The sequence below is a fragment of the Melanostigma gelatinosum genome, assembly GCF_949748355.1.
Source record: "Melanostigma gelatinosum genome assembly, chromosome: 11".
NCBI lineage: Eukaryota > Metazoa > Chordata > Actinopteri > Perciformes > Zoarcidae > Melanostigma > Melanostigma gelatinosum.
In genome coordinates this window covers 8,799,209-8,818,164 of record NC_136644.1, presented here as the reverse complement: position 1 = coordinate 8,818,164, position 18,956 = coordinate 8,799,209, and the positions used below count along the sequence as shown (strand labels likewise).

Sequence of the window (18,956 nt, the reverse complement as noted above, 5' to 3'; positions counted from 1 at the left end):
GTCTGGACCAAAGCGGTGTACCAACCTACCAGCCGATAATAGCCATCTCTTAACTGCTCCCTCCTTAGATTTAATAGAACATGCTATTCCACTAAATGATATATCCTCGATCACGTTGCAGGGTTCGTTGTGTCGTATTGGCTGAAGTCTGAAGTCATTTTAACCACACCTTTTCCCAAATGAAAGTTAAGCCGAGGCCAAGGGGAAGTTTTGCAATATCCAAACATCACATGCGTTGAATTTCGTCCTACTTCCTCTGTGATCCCTACAGACCCTACAGGGGGGGGGGGGGGGGGTGGGGGGGGGGGGGGGTGCGCGCGTTTGTGTGTGTGACTGATAATTCTCTTCAAAATGATCGGTTAATGGAATGAATGTCAATAAAATTAGTCAATAAAAACCACTGCCATGAATGCACCCTTCCCAAGCGCTTCTCTCTTCCCTTTATTAAAAAGTAGAAATGATCAGATTCTTAGCACTCAGCCCACACTGATCACAGGGTAAACTTGATAGATGAGAAATGGTCACATGTGTCCTAACTTATGTTGGTCAGGTGCTGCCTGTCACCTGTCTCCACACATCCACTGACGATAAATCCGAAACTTTCCAGCTAAATTCCTCACATCCTCATCAAATGTGATTCACATCTGCTTTTCATTTCTGTGTGGTCTGAGGAGAGATGACCATAAGAGGTCATGTACAATTCAGCATGAGATCTGAGCTTTTCATCAGTGGTGGAAAGTTACTTAAGCCGTGTACTTAATAACAAATTAGAGGTACTTTACTTATATTAAATAAAAGTAAATCAAATCATCTGGAAAAAGTAAATCAAATCAGCTGGAAAATGCTTCGTCACGAAGCTGGAAACAGAGCTGTTTTCCTGAGCTCATGAAAAGCTGACGTGATTCTCACAGGACAGAGGTGCTATAAACATGATCATCTTCTAGAATATGCTGCATTGCTGCAGATTAAACTAGCCAACAGTTTAGAAAGGTGTAAAAACGGGCACAACCTTAAACATCTACAGCAGTAAAATGCAACAGACACATTAATGCAGCAGCAATATTAATCGAAAAACATCATATATATATAATAGTAAAACAATGACGGGGAACATTTTACTGCACAACAAATACTCTTGGTACAATCTGCTGATAAGACATGCATACTGTTACTGAAGTAAGGTTTTGAAAGCAGGACTTGTGTGCAGTGGAGTGTTTTCAGTGTGAAGTTAGTTAAGTAAATGTTCTGCATACTTTTATTTTGTTAAAATAAAAATGGTTATACTCTGAAGAGACTCAATCAGCACGTATTGTTTGAGTGAGGCAACAATTGCAGCATTAGTGTGTCAAACATTAGCCCCCTTTGTTCAGAAGCCAGTCACATCCTTCACCTTAAGAAGAGTGACTGGAGTGACGTCGGGCAGATGTGTCTCAGCCTGTTGAAATTACATCAGACCTCATTCCCATGGAGGTTTTTGGCACATTGCCGGAGGCCTCTTCAGGAATGTCACACATTTCTTTGTATTTCTTGTCGCTGTATTTTTCCACCTGGTGGATTTTGTGCCTCTGTTTTGAAAAAGAGTTGAGAAGGAAACCTCTCTTTCTAAATCCGAAAAAAAATAAAATGCTTCATTAAGTTCTGGGAAGCATTTTGCTTCAACAGCTGCAGTGCATTCAGCTCAGTGTTTGGAAATTCTTGTTATTGTGTTTAAGTGGCTGTCCAGCTGCTGACATTTACACAAGTCGGTATATGCACTTACACAAAGGTCTTGAATGGACTCTTGCTACAACAAAGTCCACTTTCTCGAAGTAAAACTTTAGATGACTAAGCCAGGGATACATTCGTCAGCCGCTTATTAACGAGCACTATGTATTTTATGACACGCTTATCTGTGATTCAGCTGTATATGAGCAGCGGTGCATCACACTGTTAACGATCGAGTCTAACTCTCAACGAATTTCTGTCAAGCACACTCATCACATCACTGTGGTTTTCCAAACACTTCACGCCCCTGTCCTGATTTGGCACCACGGCGATATCCCATTGGAAGATGGTCTCTAGATGTTTCAGTCTGGACCAAAGCGGTGTACCAACCTACCAGCCGATAATAGCCATCTCTTAACTGCTCCCTCCTTAGATTTAATAGAACATGCTATTCCACTAAATGATATATCCTCGATCACGTTGCAGGGTTCGTTGTGTCGTATTGGCTGAAGTCTGAAGTCATTTTAACCACACCTTTTCCCAAATGAAAGTTAAGCCGAGGCCAAGGGGAAGTTTTGCAATATCCAAACATCACGTGCGTTGAATTTCGTCCTACTTCCTCTGTGATCCCTACAGACCCGTGTGTGACCCTCTTTTGAAGGGTGTGTGTGTGTGTGTGTGTGTGTGTGTGGTGGGGGGGGGGGGGGGGGGGGGTGCGCGCGTTTGTGTGTGTGACTGATAATTCTCTTCAAAATGATCGGTTAATGGAATGAATGTTTATTAGTCAATAAAAACCACTGCCATGAATGCACCCTTCCCAAGCACTTCTCTCTTCCCTTTATTAAAAAGTAGAAATGATCAGATTCTTAGCACTCAGCCCACACTGATCACAGGGTAAACTTGATAGATGAGAAATGGTCACATGTGTCCTAACTTATGTTGGTCAGGTGCTGCCTGTCACCTGTCTCCACACATCCACTGACGATCCACTATAATCCACTATAACTCTGCATTATTGACAAATGTCGACTCAAGTGCCCTCTTGATAAATCAGAGATATCAATCATCGAAAATTCCCGCTCGGCAGCAGACAGTCCCAGTTTGCGCAACATGCCCGAGCAAGGGAAGTGAGTCATCTCCGGGAGGCTATAAAGGGAGACGCGCTCCTCTCCACCGCCAGATTCAAACAGCCGAGGACAGAAGGAACTGAGCAGGATAAGAATTCAGTCGATTTTAAAAAACCTCCTCTACTTTTTTTTTCTTCACATTCAAACTTCATCGGACGGCCTTCTCAAAAGATCTACTGCGTCTTTAGTGTTAATCGTTGCAGTATTTTAAACAAAAAGAAAGAAAAATGATGAGCACCAAAGTCATTGCCTTGTCCGTCGGGCTGCTCCTGGCCTGCCTGGTCGTCAGTGAAGGTAAGATTCTTTCCTTATTCAGCAATTGGAACGTAACAGTATTTGCCGTGCAACATTCTCGTACTTGTGCACTTTGTGACCACCTGTGACTCCTTGTCTCCTCGCAGGGATGAGTTTGAGAAGCCTGGGATTGGAGCTGCACTGCCGCTGCATCGGTACAGAGAGCAAACCCATCGGCCGCCACATCGAGAAGCTGGAGCTGATTCCCGCCAACTCCCACTGCGACGAGACCGAGATCATGTAAGACCTCATCTCGAAGGCCTTCGCCTCCCATCTAGAGAGCGACGATGCTGACACATTGAGATTTGTTTCCATTGACACTTGTTCACTCTCTCTTTTTTTTTCGCTTGGTGTTGCAGTGCCACTCTGAAAAAGACCGGCCAAGAGGTTTGCCTGGACCCTGAAGCTCCCTGGGTGAAAAGAGTGATTAAGAGAATCATGTCCAAGTGAGTGCAGGTCAATCACATACAGTGCAACGGAACCAGCAGTCATGATTTAACTGCGTCACTTTTGATGCACAAAATAATCCTCTTCTCTCCTTCCTTTTCCTCTGCAGCAGAAGACGCTGAACAGACCGGCAGAGATGAGCTTCCCCGAGTCTGAGCCGTCACAAATGGAAAGTCCCGAAAAGTATTTGTTGTCATCGCCTCATTTTAACCGCGGCGGGCCACTGAATTCAACCACTACGGTTATGTTTGTATCAAACACGTTATTTATGAACGAGCCACGTGCTTGTTTATGTGTTACTTGTGCGTTGGAGTCATTTCCGCTCTGATGTCACTTGGCAAGTTGATGTTGATGGCAAGTGTAGCAGCCTGTGGTTTATAAAACTGCATAACTGTTGTTCAACATATTTATGGATGTATTTATGGAACGTTAATGTATTTTGGATTCAGGTGTGTAGCTATGCGGACTCACCTGTTTAATTAAAAGATTTTACACAAAATTCAAGATGGAATTTGTTTGTTCTTTTTTAAAATATGTATATTATTAGTTAGTCTTTCCTGCTGGGTCTCTTGTAAGGCTTCAGTCATTGGATGAGCTTTGACTTCAGGAACTAACACTTTCTGTGACGCAAGCTACTGTCGTGCATGATTCATTATTGATTGTCATTCAAATGTTCATGTTTTTCTTTAAGTACGGTGAAAAATATAATGAAATCCAAGCAGAGGAACAACACAGCATTAATCACTTATATCATATAATAATGTATCATAACGGTTATTATTATGCATCAGTCAAATATAATGATTTACGACTATGGGAATTATAATGTAATTCACTGATGATCCTTGCAAAAAAAGACATAATATAACTCATGAAATATTGTACTTGACCTGATGAGTCGTTATAAACTGCTTGATAATGTTTTATGATTATCAATGTCAACCATTATGGATATTTATGAGTGCTTAGAACTATTCTTATTCAGTGCTATGGGGCAGATGAACCACAAATAACCAACTACGTGCACAGTCGTTACAACAACGCAGGCTTGACAAACTGAAGGAAACGTTTACTTTAACTTTAATAGTTGTAAACCGTGGCTCCGGAGAGACCTTTGTCAACTGTGGATGAACAACCCTGATGACGTCATCCCGGTTATTCCGCCTTGGCCTCGAAGGTTTAAAAAAAAAAAAGAGAAAAAAAGGTTGCATTACAAACGAGCTGAAACCATCAATTATTTGCATTGTCGATTAGTCTGCAGATTATTTGGATTAAGGTAAAGTTTTGTGTATTCTCCCCATCTACGTGCCATACACTGAGATTACTAAGAACCAACTTTACATAAGAAAATATTGTCAGGCAAGAAACCAACAACTCCAATTGAAAACATGTAATAAACTGATTATTAACATTACATTAAAGGTAGGGGTATGTATAAAAAACGCATGGCACTGTTGTTAATATTGACATGATATAATACAATTAGTATTATTATTCATAATATTATTATTATTATCATCATATATTATTCTTTGTTTGTTATTGGCCTGTGTGAGGATGCAGGCAAAGGGGCGGGACTGAGCGCACAGCCGGTGGTAGGTGCGGTAGTGCGGCGTCTGATTGCGCGCAGAGCGACGACACTCACAGCGCTGGACGGGGACACACGCTCTCTCACACACTCACACACACATATACACACAAACGCGCCCCAGAGCTAACCGGAATGCACACAAAATGCTGCGTCTACGAGCTGTGACAAGCTGCTGCATGTGAAGACGATAGAGACACCGCGAACACCGGAAGCTCCCTTCTCCAGATTGAAGCTCAGACGCGCGCACGGGGCAGCCGTATTTGCCGCAGAAATCCTCCCCACCAGAGCGCTCTCTCCCTCCCGCCGATGCGCTTCGGCTGTGCATGAATCCCTCCGTTTGGCTTGCAGGGTCCAGGAGAAAAACCGGCGTTGACGACCGAGTGCGGCGGACAGCCATTCCGTTTGTGAGTGCACCTCATCCCGCGGCTCCGCGCACCCGTTTGGCACCTCCTTCAGGATGGCGTTAACGATCTGCACGAGATTTACCGACGAATATCAGCTGTTCGAGGAGCTGGGGAAGTAAGGAAGCATATATATTTGCCATCATCTGGCATCATCCCTGTAGCAAATGTCAGCCTGTTATGTAATGGGCCGCTTGGCTTATAGGGGACGCGGATTCCGGGCTCTCTGTGTGTCTGTCCCGTTTTTGGAGCCTGTGTGTGAGTGTGCGTGTATGCGCGGCTGATGGTGTACAAATAAAACCTGTGATGCAGGAGGGGGGGGGGGGGGGTGAATACGCTATCATGCATGTATGTGCAATGGCATCCTGTTTGTTGTAATCCTTCATTTGAAGCCCTGTTTACTAAACCGACCGAGCCTGTCGTCATTTGCCTCCATCCCGATCCCGTGTTGCATTTGGACCTCTGGTGGTGCCAGAAGCCCCCCATGTTGTAAACTGAACCGGGGTGAAATGCATCGGGGGTGTGTAAAACTGGTGACATTTTGTAACAACACCACTCTCTCTCGAGCTCCATCTCCCCAAATCATCCTCATCCTCATCCTCATCCTCCCCGCGTGACGGAAATACACGCTGGGTAATGCGACAGCAGACCATGTCGTTGGCGATGACACATTCCCTGAGCCGAGCACCGAGCTGCGGTCAATTATCAGACACAGACCAAGGGGATTCCTCACCCCCTGAGAGAGGGAGACATATTGAGAGAGAGAGAGAAGCGCGTACATGCGCGTGTGTTTGTTGGCGCACGCGCTGCGTGGTCATGACCCGCAGTCTGCCCAGCACCCCCAGTGGTTTAGCGCACACAAGTCAGTGAGATATATCTAGCCAAAAGCACAGAGAGAACTAGAAATGCCCTCCCAGTTACCCAGCTGTTCTCCTTCTAACTGGAGGAGTTCATCTCCTGCACCATCTGTTCGTTAATAATGCAGACATATGACTTTTATAGTAGCCTACCTTTTAGCTCACCTGATCCCTTTAATGTGAGCACCAACACACACACACTGACAGCTGTAAACTAGCTGGTAGGGATGAAGTGAATAGATCACACTTTTGTTTTTGAGTAGTCTGCTTTCAGCTGCGTAAGGGCCTTCGTTGCTCTGATTGGTGCTTCCCAATCAATACGGCACTGTTAATCAATACAATGATTGTAAATGACAGATACTGACTAGAGTTTCAAGAGTCTGCTAATAGTTTTTAATATTATATTGGAATTGTTTGGATTTTCAGTGAAATGAAAGAAGAAAAATAAAATCATTGACATTTCTAAAGGAGCTTCATCAGAGCAAACATGAAGCTCCTTTCGAGCAAAAGCTAAAATAAAGTGTACTCTGCAAAGATTCTATCAGTTTGTTGATACTTCCAGCACCTTATTTAAGATAAAGCCGAGTGGAGCGGTGGTTGCATGAAACCAATGTCTTGAAACTGTATACCATACTTCGTCTCATCATGTTTTTAAGTTTATGTGACCTTTGGTCGCCCATAAACGGCGTCTTCACCTCACTGCGCAAATATGTTGTCATCTTTGCGAAGCATTTTATTAAAATCCTTCCATAATTAGACGATCCAAGCTACAGTCATGCGCAGTGTTTTCCAAAACAAACACAACCACAGAATCGTCATAGTTCGGCCGCCAACCTGGAACCCGGTTTCATCAGCCCAGCTGGCCTCCTATTTGACCTTCCAATGCAAAAGCACACCGTGCAGCCACTGTACACACATTGTATCACGTAGCACTGTGCAGACTCAGCTAACAGACACAGTGAGCAGATGCACTTCTCAGTGCCGCGCTACCCAGCTATGCAGCGTACTCAAGTCAAATTCTTACATAACATGTTATGCTGTGATTTCCTTTACCAAATCCTCTATAAATTCGAGGTAAGCTTTAGTGGCAAGCTGCTCATTCCGGAAGATGTTAGATAACGTGTTTATGCTGCACATCATCTTGTATGCTCAGCAGCGATTGCATAGGCTCAAAGCTTCAGTTGTTGCACTGACTATACTACAACACAGTTGTCAGCCATTAGAAGTACAGTAAGTGAAAGAACGGGGGTTCATTTGCGGCAATGAGTGTCCTCACGTCTCTCCGGTGTCTGTGTCTCAGTGTGTCTTCACTGTTTTGCTGTATCTCTGATGTTGTTTTGATGCCAGACAGGAGACGAGAGCAGATTTGTTATTTGAAAGAAGAAAAAAAAGGCGTGCACGGACAGAGATGGAGGCTGAACAGCAGAGCGGCCTGCGTGGCTGCAGAGTCGAGGCGGATGCAGCACTCTGCTCTTCTCCTCCCTCAAATATAGCTGACCTAGTTTTTTGATCTTCATACATTGTGTACATTTGTGTACTTCAACGATACATTGGGACTGTAAAACTTCAAGTTGAGCACAGGCATGTTTGTTAATATTCACTTAGGACATGTGAGGGCTGTTTCAAGCTCCAAGGCATCAGAACTCGTCTTGTAAAGCGCTCTGAATTGCATTCAATCTGTGTGAAAGGCGCTACATAAATAAGATTGATTGATTGATTGATTTCATAAAGAAAAACGATCAGTTGAATCAGGTGTATTTCCATACATTTTGCTTATTTTCTTTATCATCACATGTTACTTTGAGATTTTTTTTCACCATTACGTATTTCTGCGTGTGTGTTACTTTCAGGGGCGCGTTCTCTGTGGTCCGGAGGTGTGTGAAGATCTCATCTGGACAGGAATTTGCTGCCAAAATCATCAACACCAAGAAGCTCTCTGCCAGAGGTAGGAACACATGAACATATGTACAGAAACAGGCAACGTGCACGTAGGCAAACACACACACACACACACACACACACGCCGCCCGCCACCGGCAGAGAAAGCACGCCCCAAAGTGTCACTGAGTTCCACGTGGGTGAGCTGTGATCGTAGCTGGCCCTCGAAACAGGCTTTGGGGCTGTGAGAGGAAAAACGTTTGTGAGAGTGAAAGTCAGTGAGTGAGAGACAGACGACCACACAGGGGCAGAGACTCATCTGGATCTTCATTTGCTTACGTTTTCAACGTGCGCAGAACAAAACAGCAAATGTTTCAAGTAAATGCTGTAGCTGCGTTTGCCCACTTGCACTTTTCTCTTTGTTATTTTGTGTTATTCATATCTGTCCTTTTGGTTTCTATGTAAATGTTTGCCACATACAACCTTGTGCGCTTTGTGTGCATGTGCACTGTATTGATTCAGGGGGCTCTGGCTGGTTTTGTCTTCCCAGGGGCAGCTCTCTTTGCGAAGCCGACCCAGTTCTTTCACATCCGTCACTGTAATTGTAGCCGTTGGCCTGGTTGCTGCGGGCTTGGGACACACACACACACACACACACATTCGCACGCACGCTCACACGTACCATGCCCGCACAAGCACGCATGTGACCCAGGAACCGCCAACAGCGTGTTCGTGATTACTAACCAATGGAGAGTTGTGCTTTTTGCTGTGGCCCTCTTCCCCTCAACCAATGGTGTGTTTTGTCACAGCTTGCTTGCCCGCGATGACCAATGAACTGCTGTCATACCACACAAGCAGTCGGGCCCCCGTAGATGTGAGCCGAGCCGTCTAATTTCAATTGTAATATTTTACTCGAAGTGACCTTGACTGTTGTTGTGCACTCGTTATGCCACTGCCTGTCGTTTCATTGTGTTAATACACATATATGTGTCTTATAGTGTTGTAGTATGTGAGTATTAACAAGCAGCTCCCTCCCACTCTTTGCAGTATTTTACCTTTTATTCCTTTCCAGCAGCTTCCTCCTCCCTCTGCATGTCCTCTGCTCCTTGGCATTTACTCTTCTTCGCTATTTTGCATTTTCTTTTTCTCCCTTTTTTTCATGTCGTCTCTCTCGCTCTCTTTTTCATTTACAATATGCTGTCATACTCCACATCAGGTTCCTCTTCCCGCCCCCTCCTTCCTGCACATTTTCCTACCTCACCCCCTCTCCTCCGCCATCGCTTCATTTCTTATCTCTCATCTTCCTTGCCCCCTTCATGCCGCTCCTCTCTTTTCTTTCTTTCTTTCTTTCTTTCTTTCTCTCTTCTTCCACCGATGCTGTCTCTCCTGCCCATGTTGACCCCTCCCGCTCGCTGAGCGCAGTGTTGGTAATAGACACCTTGGCAGACGGATCAGTGTCTCACCGCTTGCATGCTGGGACAGAGTTTCCAAAAATACTGCAAAGGGTTATCTCACCTTCTATGCATGAGGATCTGCGGGTGTGCACAGATGTGTGTGTGTGTTTGTGTATATAGAGGTTTACGTACCGGGCATGCTGTCGTGCCAGATATGGTCTTACCCTCTTTCCGCTATAAGCCCTAGCATTGCAACTCTGATTCCCTTCTCTCTGGCAGGACCATGACCTCCCCCCAACCCCACTCCACCACTGTGCGTTAGCCTATGCAAGAGAATGTGCATGAGTGTCAAATTGAAAAGGGTTTAGAGCAGAGCAATGCACAGTGTGTGTGTGTGTGTGTGTGTGTGTGTTTGGTGTTGCGTACACACATGTGCGGCGGGCCTATAGGACCAGTCAAAGTCCTGCAATCTGCAATCCTGATTATGCAGCATTTCATTAAGAGCAGCAGATGAGTGAATGAGAGGAAGCAGCGGAGAGAGAACGAGAGGAAGAGAGGGGGAAGAAAAGGATAGGAAGCAGAAGGGGGGGAGACGGATAATCAGAGAAAGAAAGAGAGAACGGAAAGTCAACATTGAAGTGTGTGTGTGTGGGTGTTAGTGCACGCCGTATCCCTCACAGCAGTTGAATATTTGCCCTCTCTCTTCATGCATGCGTCAGTGTCCTGTCACGATGACTCTGTCTGCTCTCTTTTGCCACTTTGTATTTGCTTGTGTGCATTGTTCTAGTTTGTGTGTCCGCGCACTGGCTTCATCTCCCACGCTGTGACCCTGTCAGCATGTCTGAACAGTTGGGTAGTTTTGAATCCAAATAGCAATAAAGATATTTTGAATTTTTTAGAAAAACAAAATATCTGCTCGTCTCGCTTTGTAAATATTGCATTGCATTGTGGGATTTAGGAAGCAGATAGAGTGACGAAATAGATTTCGTCACATTTACAAGGAGGGAGGAATCAAAAGAATCTGTAATTTGTGTGTTAAAACAGCTTTTTTTTTTTTTTTTTTTAAACGTTATTCTTATCCTTGCACTTCAATTTATTGGTAGTGTACCATGTCAATAAAGTCCAGTCGTTCGGTCCACCGGTCCAAACTGATTCATAGTGGACAGCTCCTGTGGCGAAAGCTGTTGTTATTTTTTTCATGTGGAAATGTCATGGAAACAGAGATGATAGCTGTTGCTGAGGTGTAAGCCAGTCTGCCTCTGTGGTGTGTGTACATCTATATATATATATATGTATTGTACATATACATATATTAATAATATGCATGTTTTCTTTTTGCATATCGAGAGTTTTCCCTCATTCGACGAGATAAAGATTTACCTTCCCTCCCTCCCTCTCTCATAGGTCTTTATTCCTGTGCTCCTTTCGGTGTCACTGTGACTCTGTTTCACCTCACGGGAGGGAGGAGAGGGAGAGGATGTGATTGTGGGAGAGAGAGAAAGATAAGGGGAGAGACAGAAAGATGGGAGGGGAGGAAAGGAAGGAGGGATGGGGAGAAGGGGGGGGGGACCACATGACTCACTGGGTGCTAAAAATAAATGTTGGTCATTCTCTCACTCTCAGTGTCTCTATCTCACACACACACACACACACACACACACACACACACACACACACACACACACACACACAGTATTGAAAATATTCCATCCTTTGAAAGGAGCTGTTGGTTTCAGTCGATGCTCACCTGTATAAGAACCACAAAATGCACGAGGCTCAGCCTGAGACAACTGTAACTGTGTTTTCGAATGGGTTTTTAAATTGTTTTGGTGTTAAGACCTCAGGGATGGACAATATGGGGAACCTGTCTTTACGTTTGTTGGACCGTTAATGCAAAAGTTAAACCTGCAATGACTGGTGTGGGCCACGTGGGATAAAATTGTCAAATAGTTTGTTCCGATTTTTTTTTTAAGGTCAAGAATGAAGCTGACAGGACAAGCTACCTCACAGGCCTAAAATAATGATATTATCTGATTAAAGGTTAAACGTAGAGATTCTGATTGCTTGCTCACAACCTTGATTCCTACCTATTCAGCTGTTACCTGCAGTAACTGTCTGAAAACGATGCTAGATTATTAAAGTAAAGACCCGTCCCTCTGTTGGTCGTATTGAACAGCGCGAAGACAGAGCCTTATCTATATTTCAAAAGGTCAAAATGATACAGAGGGGCGTGTCTTTCCTCGACGAAAACCACCTTAGGCCGATAGATACAGTAGATAAATAGTATTGAGTTGCAAAGAGCACACGAACCAGACCTCAGCCTAGTTTCATTTGCTTATTAGTTGCAGCTGTATACATTTTAGATGACAGTTTCAGATAAAATGTTAAAATGTCATTAATAATGTAAACCATACTCAAAACTGCAGCTCTTGCGTTTCTTAAATGTCCGGATTTTGATATAAGACGATCGGTCGCTCAGCCCAGAAAGAACCTACAGTATGATGACGACCAAGAGTAATGGACTCTGTAAAGAGAAAGCGAGGGCGGTCATAATTACAGAGCACTGCATCTCCTTCTCTCTCTCTCTCTCTCTCTCTCTCTCTCTCTCTCTCTCTCTGCCTCTGTCCTTTTCAACCTTTGTTTGATTTACCCTCCCCCCCAACAATTCCTCTCTGTCCTCCCTCTTCTTCTTCCTGCCTCACACGTTCCCTGCCAGCGTATTGCTTTAGTCTCAAGTGCTTCGAACCAAGAAATGGCGGTGAAACGGAGTGATGTTATAACATATTAACAGAAAGAGTCCACAGATAATAATGGCATCATTATTATTTATTCCCCGCAGAACCACATCGAGACTGGAGTATGTGCACTTAAGGAGGCATTAAAGTGACATCCACATTAAAAACACTTAATAACGAATGTGCCTCATTCATTCAAGCAGATGGAGATGGATATAGCACTGCTGCCAGGAAGTTGCAGAAACTTTTCCCATTCCTAAAACTTGTCAGTACTTGTCAGTAGCCCTCCACATGTTCCGTTTTGCATTTCGATGCTCCGGAATCTTGTAGACCAAAATCAAAAGCAGAAGATGGCAGAGATACCACTTTTTTTCTTCTTCTGACAAGCAGTAGGTCTGGAATGCAGTGTGTCTGCAAAACATCTGACATCTATTTGGAAGATCTGTGGATAAATGCAACAAGAACTTTGCTCCAGGACATGTAGAAAATGTGGAAAGTTCCTTTCAGTATTAAAAACAGAGGTGTGTAGGCTTGTATGTTGGTACTGTTTCAAAGTTTGCATCGGTGACCTTGCCTTGCATCCTTTGCTGGTTGCTATGCCAGCTCTTTTGGTAACCATGGAGCTACCTAATGATCTGCCCTCTTTTCTTTTTTATTAAGCAAAGGAACATTTACAAAGATGCTTTTATTACTGCTGTTTAAATAGCAGAAATGATATTCCCACGAAGACTCCTTTGTAATGTGATTAAATGCATTATTTTGGTACCGTTTTGCAACCAGTGTTCTTAAGCAGCGCTACTTCTTACATGACCGATGTAGCCATTATCGTAGTAAAAGCATTCACTGAGCCGTGGGGCTTCATTGCTGCATTTAAATCTGCAACTTTTTGTGTCAACGTATGCGTGATTATAAATGTGAGTTTGTGTCCCTCCTCGTAAAGGATTCATCCAGACCGCCACCCTCAGATTAAACCACTTTGACATATTAGTCTAATGTGTGCGCGGCTGCATTACGCCGGGTAAGATAAAGGCAGACATTACTCTACGTCACGAGGCTCCCGGCAATACTCCGGGGGCACTTTTATCTCTGACACCAGCCACCTTTTGTTTCTCCTCAGAAGAGGAAGCAAGGGAGTTATCAGTCTCATAATTCTACTTCTCTTGGGAACCAGCGGAGGTTGACGTGTCTCAGCATCCTGGATGGTTTCATTAGACCCTCGGGGTTCTGCAGGGGGGGGGGGGGGGGGGGGACTACTTAGCTGCTGTCCGCAGAGGATGTTACTTTCACCCCGCTACATCTTTTCAATTAAAACTCCTAATTAAACTGTTATAGCACCCTGTTGTGGTGTGTGTGTGTGTGGCAGGTCGATTTGTGCGCATGCATTAGGGTTAGGACTTCAATTCAACTTTATTTTCATGATCGATTGAATTGATTGTTCAAACTGATTCACTGAATTATGCCCATCATCATAATTTCCCAGAGGACGTTTTCAAACTGCTCATTTTGTCTGACCAGCAATCCAAAAATACCCAAAGCTATTAAATTGACAACGACGCAAGAAAGAGTCGATGTGAGACGCTGTAACAAGCAAAACGTTGGTATTTTTGACTTCTCAGACATGTTATTTAATTAATAATTTCCTATTTTGATGGAAAACGTAATCCGGCCAGCATTGTTGCCTTTAAACATATTTAGTTATATTAACAATACATAAATAATAATATTAATAAATGATTTGTTGCAGTCGAGGAGGGGCCACAGTATACAGCTTAACCGACCTGTCAACCTCAAGCATACAAGCTCGTTTTTAGCAGCATGTTTATTGTTGGCAAAATTGTCTGTATTATCATAATACTGCAAGAAGATTGTAGTGAACAGCAAAGTCGATGGTAACACATTTACCGTAGGTCTAAAAAAGCAACCTGGAGTCAAGCTATGCAATCCCAATGATATATTTGACAATGAGTTTGAACCAGTGTTTATATTAGTTATCAGAAAAAGAAATTGCATCCAGTTGTCAGTATGAGACCAAAATAACGTGTGTGTGTGTGTGTGTGTGTGTGTGTGTGACTTTTCAGTGAAGTGAAATTGTCATGTGGATCTGATTGATACAAGAGGCCAGAAATCAGATGACCACCATAACTTTGTCAATCAGACTGCAGATGTACACAGAGGACAGGAGGTTTAAAGTGTAAACACCACGCCACACGTTGCCCCCTTTGTCCGTCTCTTCCTTTTTGTGTATTTGACCAGCTTGTCTCTGTCAGGTGTTTGTTCTGTCTCTATTTCTGTCCCTTGCTTCTTTCTCCTCTCCTGCTTTCTATGACTTAGCTGTGTCTTCTCCGGCTGTCCCTAAATCTGGTATAGTTTTAGACTTACAGGACGACAAACTACAAAAGGCAAAAGAAAACGCACGCAGTACACACAGTATAGCAGTAAATGCTCTGCTGCAGTGCGGTTGCGGACGCGACACATCAGAAACTCACTGAAAGAGAAACAAGCAGCAGTGGAGAGAGACAGAGAGGAAGATAGAGGTGAGAGAGCTTGATGGGGTCTGGTTCGCTAATCTGCAATACTACACAAATGCAAGGCTAACGCGTCTCCTCGATTCCTTTCCTCGCTTCAAGGAGACGCAAGGAGAGAGGAGTTAAGGCAACAGCCATTTAACAAAATGAGACATCCTCGCCTCAGAGCCGTCATTTTAAAGAGATGACAATTAAATAAGACGTGTGACACAGCTGCATCGGCTGTCCACTGTTTTGTTATACCTCTGTATCTGATCATTTCTGACAGATGAGCATAAAAGTGTTCATAACTTATTCATATTTTTATTTAACGCACACATATATGTATATACACTACAAATGTTTGTTTGAAAAGTACTGTACAAATCAAGAGTGACGTATGATTCATGATAATATATTGTATACAAACAAACAACCCTGTCTATATGACATTATGAGAATAAAGCAGAGAATGAAGGTATATGCCTGTATATGCCAGTATATGCCTGCCATTTTGACATCAACATCCTCGAGAGCTTTTGGTGGTTATTTTGCAATAAGGACCACTTCCCTGTTGGCCTACAGCACATTTCCCTCTCCATATTCTTTCGTCATAGTAACATAGATTTTACAACATATTGTGTCACCCTTAAGCACATATGCAGATGTTCTTTAAGGTCTTAAATGTTTGCTTTTTATCATCCATTTTCTGACTTGCACACGCAGCACGGCTCTCTTGGTGTTACGTCTTTTTCTAATTAGTGGTTTATGACAGCAGGAAATTGCAGCATATCACACCATATGCTGCGTTCAGCAGCTTTTTAAAAACATTTTTTTAAACAGGACAAGTTTACAAGAAAAGTTGCCATTGCAATAGCAACTTTGCATTCCTCAAAAAAGAGAGCCAGTGCAAAGTAATGTGGTACATTTGTTCAGGACTTAACAAGGAAATGCAGTTCACCACAGTGTGGTACTGGCAGTTGACCTTTGACAATCATGTTTCTACAAGCCATGAAGGTTTACCATGACAAGTCACACAAAAGGATTGTCTCAAACGAGGTTTGAGTAACTCCTGTGGCAAGTTGATGCCTGTAGACTCTTAGCTAATCCTCGAGTCATAAATGTCTGTTGCTGAGACAAAAGAGAGATAAAGGAAGCTCCACTGCTGCTGCCGTCGACGAACCAACAAGGACGTAAATGACAACTAAGCCGTCCTAAATATGGTTAGAAGTGTGAAATCGTAATCTGGGCAGGGCGGAGGCTACATGTGTGCAATGCTGATGCTAAGGAATAGATTGTTTTCGACAAGACGGTTTATGATGCGACAAATGCTGGAGCTCAGAGTCCTGCAGACAGCGAAGCAGCTGACTGCCACACAGCGACCCGGCTGTGTGTAAATGAGAGCTGTGTGTTCATGCAGAGTTTGTCCATTTAAATGTGCTGCATCCATTATATAGATATATATCTGTGGTAATTAAATATTGATACATATATATATATATATATATATATATCGCAATATGTCTCTGCTAAATATATCTGCAGATATATATCTGCAGATATATATCTGCAGATATATATATATATATATATATATATATATATATATATATATATATATATATATATATATATATATATATATATATATATATATATGTATCAATATTTAATTACCACAGAAGCTTTTGAGACACTTTTGTGATTGCCGTAAACAAACTTCTTCCCGCCTCTTGTGGCTGCTGCACCGCATCGTAAGTTAGATTCCACATCTGTTCCAGATCTGTTGGATTGTTTTAGCAGAGACATATTGCGATATATTTTTTGGATTTAAAAGCAGAGTAACAATTAAAAACAACAACTTCCAACATGTTTATCTTTGTCAAAAAATGGAAAGAAAACAACTGAGACTGAAGGAAAATAAAGAACATCTACGATAACAGGAACTGCTCGCTATTCATAGTTTTCCTTACCACGGGTTGCTACGATATATTTCTGAATAGTTATTCTCTGCTCGACAGAGTAGCATACACACAGAATGCCTGAATGATAACAGCTGACTGGGGTGCCTTCACATTCGTCTCCATAATTACATCTGCTTCACACTGTGCAGAAATGCTGCTGTCAGTTATAACTATGTAAGCAAAAGGCCTCTCACCAGTGGCTGTGGCAGCAGGGCTCAAGCTTGCACACACACACACACACACACACACACACACACACACACACACACACACACACACACACACACACACACACACACACACACACACACACACACACACACGCTTGCACAGGTACATTGAAGTAACAATTTTGTCAGCCAGTCAGAACTCATTGTTGTCAGTCTGAGACTCTGCAGCGCCAGTCGCTTCAGGTATGGGTGTAAAATGTGATTTTCCACTCCATTCAAATGTAAAAAACGCTCCGTCAGGCGGAAATATGGACAGTCATACCCCTACTCGCACATGTGGGCATTTTTGTGCTCCAATCCAGTTGACTTGTATATCTTTGAATCAGGGAGAAGTTGCAATCTCCACACCAGGCAGCACCCTTATGACGCAATAGTGCTAAAACCAGAACAGACCTCAGCCAAAAAAAATGCATTAGAACTCGGGCTGAACCATTCTGAAAAGAAAATCGAAATGTCATCATTTTGACTGATATTGTAGTTGCGTTATGATTCGTGATATCAGAGGGAATGATCATTTTTACATCATTATTTTCATTTGTCATTGAAAAACATATTAAATGTGATCACGCTGTGATTTTTGCGGGGTACCGAACAAAGATGTTTTGTTAAGTAGGCCAGGACATCTCTGCAGCACCACAATGTTTCACTTAAAAATATTTCCACGACCATTTCGCCTTTGACAAATACTGTGCAACCTGCAATTTGAAAAATTGCAGTTTATGCCATTTTCATTTGATCAAATTCGAGTCATTGTGCGGCCCTAATTAAATCATTATCAAAGTTATTGACACATTGTCCAACAGAGCTAGGACACTAAAATTGTTACATTTCACAGCGACGGTGTCTATTTACTCTTTAAAATTACAGCATAAAAACAGTCGTGACATGTTTAAGTTTAGCAGAGCTTTCGGCAGCCTCCTGTATTCCACAACAACCGCATCATCTTTGCTGTCCAATGCATCTCGCAGAGGGCTAAAATTCAAAGTTGCTATTTTAACGTCATGCATGAGCAACTCTTGACTGTGGGCACACATTGCGTATGGGTTTTGCTATTCATTATAGTGCACTGTGTGCTCTTTTAACCATCTTGTAACTGTTGCAATTCATCTGCAAAGTTCCCTTTTCTACTTTGCATGTCCACAGTGTGCGCGAGATGGTTTGATGTTTCAGAGGAGATGTGTTCAAAGACGTGCATTTCATGAGTTGCGTGTGAACTCTTGATGTCGGCCATTTGCATGCAAGGCTGGTTCCACTGCAGAGGAGAGGAGAGGCCCCGACGCTCTGATTGGTGCAGGAGTTGCTAGACAACAGATGTCCAGCCGGCTGAGAGGTGGACTACCTGTGGAGGAGAGAGAGAGAGAGAGAGAGAGAGAGGAAAGTGGAGGTGGGAAATGATGGAGAGAGCGAGCTACGTGACAGACATTTACAGTGTTCAGTGAGTTGCAGCGCAAAATTAGAACCAACCTATCGTGACCGCCTTTGTATGTACCTTTAAGGCAGCGTTTGCATGATATTCTTTTATTGCTTTAAGGAAAGAATTATGTCATGAAGTATTAATATTATTATCTAGTAGTCTTCCTCCTGTAGACCTAAAACAACTAAAAATATTACTTATCGTGATACTCACATTTGATATAACTCACAAATATTCTGCGACAGATAAAAGCAATTATTGTTTTCAAACTTGTCAGTGACTGATAGATGGTGTAATACTGAGGGTCGGCTGCAAAACTTCATTATAACGATAGACTGTACAAACGGGATAACTGTTGATCTGAACGTCTACGTAAGTAAGTAATAATACCTAAATAAGCAAATCTGGATCAGTGA

At 42.9% G+C, this 18,956-nt stretch overlaps 2 protein-coding genes across 8 annotated transcripts in view; both read left to right on the top strand.

The window, feature by feature from the left end:
- The first annotated feature begins 2,901 nt into the window (after positions 1-2,901).
- cxcl8a (chemokine (C-X-C motif) ligand 8a) lies at positions 2,902-4,076 on the top strand. Its single transcript, XM_079279370.1, has 4 exons — positions 2,902-3,125; positions 3,233-3,365; positions 3,485-3,571; positions 3,682-4,076. Exons 1-4 carry the CDS (start codon positions 3,059-3,061, stop codon positions 3,692-3,694), a joined length of 300 nt encoding a protein of 99 aa, XP_079135496.1. The 5' UTR covers positions 2,902-3,058; the 3' UTR covers positions 3,695-4,076.
- Positions 4,077-5,227: 1,151 nt separating this feature from the next.
- camk2d2 (calcium/calmodulin-dependent protein kinase (CaM kinase) II delta 2) overlaps positions 5,228-18,956 on the top strand; it is a 36,540-nt gene continuing 22,811 nt past the window's right edge. For all 7 annotated transcript variants that reach the window (XM_079278881.1, XM_079278880.1, XM_079278882.1 and 4 more), the window contains exons 1-2: positions 5,228-5,682; positions 8,272-8,366. In XM_079278881.1, the coding sequence (XP_079135007.1) occupies positions 5,621-5,682; positions 8,272-8,366 (157 nt within the window). In that variant the 5' untranslated portion in view covers positions 5,228-5,620. The remainder of the gene's footprint in view (positions 5,683-8,271; positions 8,367-18,956) is intronic.